Source organism: Contarinia nasturtii, unplaced genomic scaffold, assembly GCF_009176525.2.
Source record: "Contarinia nasturtii isolate CC-2019 unplaced genomic scaffold, AAFC_CNas_1.1 Cnas_scaffold_129, whole genome shotgun sequence".
NCBI classification, from domain to species: domain Eukaryota; kingdom Metazoa; phylum Arthropoda; class Insecta; order Diptera; family Cecidomyiidae; genus Contarinia; species Contarinia nasturtii.
Window position 1 is genome coordinate 7,849,112 of NW_022197486.1, and position 5,636 is coordinate 7,854,747.

The 5,636-nt window shown below is 32.7% G+C and overlaps 1 protein-coding gene across 3 annotated transcripts in view; it reads left to right on the forward strand.

The window, feature by feature from the left end:
* Window positions 1-4,195, forward strand: part of LOC116339637 (laminin-like protein lam-2) — a 10,505-nt gene extending 6,310 nt beyond the window's left edge. Inside the window, exons 6-13 of one of the 3 annotated variants that reach the window (XM_031765644.1) lie at window positions 132-461; window positions 625-882; window positions 973-1,092; window positions 1,235-1,279; window positions 2,521-2,703; window positions 2,871-3,094; window positions 3,156-3,254; window positions 3,320-4,195. In XM_031765644.1, coding sequence (XP_031621504.1) covers window positions 132-461; window positions 625-882; window positions 973-1,092; window positions 1,235-1,279; window positions 2,521-2,703; window positions 2,871-3,094; window positions 3,156-3,254; window positions 3,320-3,412 — 1,352 coding nt within the window. In that variant the 3' untranslated portion in view covers window positions 3,413-4,195. The remainder of the gene's footprint in view (window positions 1-131; window positions 462-624; window positions 883-972; window positions 1,093-1,234; window positions 1,280-2,520; window positions 2,704-2,870; window positions 3,095-3,155; window positions 3,255-3,319) is intronic. The other 2 variants (XM_031765661.1, XM_031765652.1) reach the window with 2 other exon arrangements.
* The last annotated feature ends 1,441 nt before the right edge of the window (window positions 4,196-5,636 follow it).

A 5,636-nucleotide genomic window follows, 5' to 3' on the forward strand; every position in this document is an offset into this window, starting at 1 on the left:
GGATTTTCCAAGGTTATTTTATTAATTTGGCGGAGATCTTCAAAAAATCTTTCTAATTAAACAACCAAAATATTGACTTTTAAAATGGGAAAAAAATTGAATTGCGACTCACATCGAATTTGAAATTGTAGGCACTAAGAACGTTGCATCAACCATTGGCGAAAAAACATATAATACAGGTGAAGTGATTGTTGGTGGTACCAAGAGTGCTATTAACACGACCATTGAAACTAGCGGAAAAGTAGCTCATGATGCTTATGATCAAACTGGCAAAGCAGTTCACGCCGTTGGCGAAAAGACGTCAGAAGTCGCACACAATGTCTGGGATGGAACTAAGCACACGGCTGAATCGATTGCTGACGGCACGAAAAATGTCGCTTCCAATGTGTATGATGGCACAAAGAACGCCGCTTCGAATGTTTATTCCGCTGGAGCTGAAAAAACTGGACAAGCTTGGGAAGGTATGAACTATTCTTGATGATTCAATTGATTTACGTTTAGATCCAAAATATTGGAACTTAAGCAATAACACGAGCATTGCTTAATTTCGAATGGAAATCATGTAAAATGAAATCAATTAAATCATTTTGAATAAAAACAAAAAAAAACATGGCCTTTTTATAGGCACCAAAGGATTGGCCTCATCAATTGCTTCGACTGGTGCCGAAACAACTGGCAATTTGTTCCGTAAATTCAAAGACACCACGTCGTCGGCATTTGAAAGCACAAAATCGAAAACCGATCAAGTGGCCGATTCAGTATCGGACAAAGCGCAAACAGCTTGGGAAAATACCAAGGATACCACAAAAGAGATTGCTTCCAAATCGAAAAAGAAGACAAATGAAACGTTGAAAGGGGCAGAACAATCGGCTCATTTCTTAGGTAAAAAACATAACGAACAATTGCGATGAGTTAAAATCGAAAATTAATTTTTAATTTTTGCAATGAATACACACCATTATGGTAATAAAGCTAAAGAAACAACGGCTCTTGCAAAAGAGTGTGAAGACAGTGTTGAAGATGCAATCGAAAATATCGGCGACGGAACCGAATCAGCATGGAATCGAACAAAATTAGCAGCTAATGATGCTGGTGAGCTATGAGTTGTGTTATTGATTTTGGTTTGTCCACAAAAAATAGAAAATATTAATCCGTTTTTATTTCTCTGTTGCTGTTTTGAAAAAAAAAAAAAAAATCAAACACATGTCTGTTGTTTGCATAAAAATAAACACAGCACAAACAACTGATGATGCAATAAATGCGGGAGTGACATCAGCAGGTGCTACTTCAAAGGCGCTATTTAAAAAATTCGATTAGATTAAACATATTTATATTGTCTCGTCATATATATATATATATTTCTTGTCTCATTTTTTTTAATGTCAAAACTTTGTTGTTTGAAGAAGAAAAGAAATGAGCAAATCTAACACCAATTTGGAACCAAGAGTCCAATTATTTTTTTATTACTAATATTTGTATGTAATGAACAGAATAAATAACTCATTAAATATATTTCTATGTATATAAATGATATGATTAAAATTGTGATGAATTTCATTGCCGTACAAAAAATTGACACAACGATTTCGAAATGCATCGCTCGATGCGGAAGTCTCGCCTTGATTTGACAAATCGTTCTGCCAATTTCTTTTGTCGAGGTAATGACATTTGAGATAGATATAAATCAACCCTCCACTTCATGAAATGCCGCATATATTCCTGTATCGTCCAATATTTAAAAAAAAAAATGTTTTATTCCAATTGGCTGGATAATTGTTGATGTAAGTGGAAAAACATGCATTGTTTTGATTTCTTGGTTCAATAAATCGTTTACCATCCACAACCGAAAAACGCTTGAACAAAAAAATTATGCACACATCAATAACGAAATTCTCGATTTGATTCAATCGCTTTGGCCGCTAGTCATGTCTTTGGGAAATGATGTTTTCTCTTTTTCTCTCGCTCTCTCATTTCTATGACATTTCAAAAATATCGATTGTATCGAAATTGAAATGTTGATGCTTATTTTCCAAAAAACAACAAACAAAATTCTAACCAACTGGACGTGTCGTGATCTGTCTTTGCCACTAATATTGTATTCGACTAATATATACACCAATTCAACATATGTTATTGTAAATTTTCATTTTCAAGGACTCTTTTTTTATTGCTGCATATATTCAAATTCCTTTGTATATGCTAGACTATTTTTGGGAATCTTTCAGTTGTCATGTATAAATATCACATTTACTACTCGCATGATCCATTTTATTTATAACTTTGGATTATTTTTGGACTTAAGTCGCACACTAATTACAATCATTCAAATCACAATGAGATACACTCTTGTAGATTTTGCATGCTCAAATCATGATTAGATCTTTCATACAATTAATTTGGACATGAATTTTCATGTGTGTCCGTTTTTTTTTTCTAATTTCTCAATAATAATTGCAAAATCATTGAATAAATTTTATTTACTAATTCACAATTTTTTTATATGGGATTCATTTGGTTTAGCCGCCTTGAAGAATATCGGCGAAAAAACTAGCAGTCTTTTCGAACGCAAGAAGAAGGAAGTCGAAGATTTGGCCACCGAAAAAGCTACTGAAGCTCAAACTTATGCTGAAGAACAAGCAAAGAAGACCGGCGAAGCTATTGAAGAAACGAAAAATGAGGCGACCAACATTTTTGCAGGCGCAGGTAACATTTTTATTCATTTAATTACCCAGTTTTCGAGGGTTCTGATTACTTCACTCTAAAAAAATTTAATCAATTTTCGAGTTGCTATGGTTTTTAAGTGAATTTCGTGACCACTGAATAGTATTTTTTTCAACAAAATATAAAAAAAATATTTTTTTTTTCTTCAGCTGGTGATGTGAATACATCAATTAATAATGGAGCCGATGCTATGGATAAAACCAAACAGGATTTGAATGCAATGGTCAGCGATGCATCGTCATTGGCTGAAAAGGCCAAAACAACCGGTGGCACTTTGTTTGATCATGCAAAGGGTGCTGCCAATGAAGCTCTCGCTGCTGGCAGCAAAGCTGCTGAAAACATCGTCGATGAAAAATTAAAAGAAGCGGAAAATGTAAGTTTGTCTTCAAACTGATTGTGAAGCAATTCTGAGCATTTTTTTCTTCTCTCAATAGACTTTTGATGCTGGAATGAAATCAATGACCGGTGTGGTTGATCAAAAAATCAAAGAAGCCAATGCTTATGCTGATGCAACACGTGATGATCTTGAAAAGGTACAGTATATTTTCTCCAAATTTTCTTATTATTTGTTTGGTCTAACGCACAACACAAATTACAGAAATTACATGATGCCACTGTCAATGCTCAGAATAATGCCGGTATGGAAGCTGCTAATTTACTCGGAAAACTAAGCCTTACACGACCAACATAAGAAGGATTAAGGTTTATGTATCCGAAGTACCCCGATGCATCTAAAGAAGCTAGCTTATAAGAAGGAATAAAACAAAAACTAAAGTTTTTAAAATGCATTTCTTGCATTTATCGTTGAATGTTTTCTGTGCTTTATGTTATTTGAGCCAAATTGACATCACAAAGTTTAAATGAATGTTAAAACACTACCTTTTAAAGAAAATGCAAAATTTTAATTCTGACAGTCACAGAAATTAAGTAAATATGAATATTATTTTTTAAACAAAAAGTCAACAAATACGATTCAAATTCAGAAAACGGACGGTTTTCATTGAAATTATATTAAATTCTGAAATCTGGTGATTTTTCTTTATTTTTCTCTAATTTCGCAAATCACAGAAAAGTAACAATTCGCATATGTCACATAAAAATATTGGCCGCATTCGATACAATGCCTATCTATCACCAAAATGAAGCTCTTCGGAACATTATTTCAAACGCAAAATTTAATAAGAATCTCAAACATTTTAATTTCGCCACAAAAAAACACAAATTTTTAAATCAATTTTCCAAGATATTTTATTCAGAATAGAATAGGTAGGTGAATTTGAATCAATTTAAATTTTTAATTTCTTATTATAGCACATAAAAACACTTTATGAAGATAATTGAAAAACAATAAAAAAAAACTTGTTATCAGATTGATGTGTAAGATATAAACGCAACGAAATGCCTTTCTTTATATTTGACAAAAGAAAATCTAATTTTGAAAATAAAATAAAATCGGTCGTAAAATTGCATTCAACCAATTTTTTTTGTTCGCCCCATAATAAACACAACAGCAACAACATTTTAATAGGAATCTTTTCACATTCTTGTTTTATAGCAACATTTGCAAGTGCAGAGCTTCTCAATTGCTTCTTTCATGCGAATTAGATAACGAGATTTATTGTGTTGTGAACATGTTGTTGTTTTTGTTGGTATTTTTTTTATGAAATACAAATGTTGCGTATACAATTGTTCCTAAATAAAAGAAAGAAGTGATAACAATTTATTGTGTTGGTCATTTTCTTGTTATTCACAAAAACGTTTTGTAGCCGGAGCCTGCCATCATCATCGCGCATCGCATTTGAAATATCACTTCAACTGTTTGTTTTGCCGTCGTATAAAATGGAGAATGAGAAGGTGTTAATGCGACTGCTTTATTGTGCTGATGTTTGTTTAGCCGCGCGCGGAACGAATACGAATTTCTTGTTAATTGTTGTTAATTTGTTTTTGACTTCAATTCAAACATAGATTTAATGAAATGTACTAAGAAGGGCTTTATATCATGGTGCAACTACCGTGATTTATATTCAGCCACCACGAAACTAATTCTATTCGGTAGCATTCAATTTTTAATCAGCATCTGTTATTTTAAAAAGAACAGCGAATTTTTCACATTCGTCATTGTTACACAAAAAATCAACGATGCATACTCAAGGAGCAAATGTGCTATTTGTCGTTTTTACGAAATTGAATTGAAGTTTCAGGCGATATAAAAGAAAAGAATTACCATCTCACCTCTTTCGTGTGATAGCATCCATCGACCCTTAAGTGAATAAAATTTTCATGAAGTTTCTTACGTTTTTTTTTCACTCACCCCTCCAACACTCCATTATTCTCTTTTTTTACTGATCGGGTGCTGAGAGATTTTCATTTTTATGGAAAATTTCCGTTTTTGTACAACCCTCATTCGGTCTTTTATATTTGTATTTATTTTTTTTTGTTCTCACTCTATAAACTTGACCAATTCTAAGAGATTTTAATTTTAGATAAAATTATATGACTTTTTTTTCGATCCCTCCATTCAAACTCACTTTGCGTGTAACACATTGTTTGAGGAACTCGTTCGCGCTACCGAAAAGTAATTTATAGATAAATTAAAATGATGATGAAAGTCATTTTCAACGCACACACACATTATCACAAACCTATCCGATACAGTATCAACGTGTTCTGGTCGTGGTCGTCATGATAAACCCAAAATATTGAAGTACATCAAAAAAAAAATTCCAATCAGTGTCACTGTTCGATATAGAATTTCTGTCATTGCGTCCCAGAAAATTCACCAAACCATGAACACAAAAATTTATTGCCTTTACTCTCTCGCCAGCTCTCTGGAAAATACACGATTTTTAAATTAACAAGTTATTCTTATTTCATTTGATACGATACAAAATAATGAACAGGACAACAAATTATCG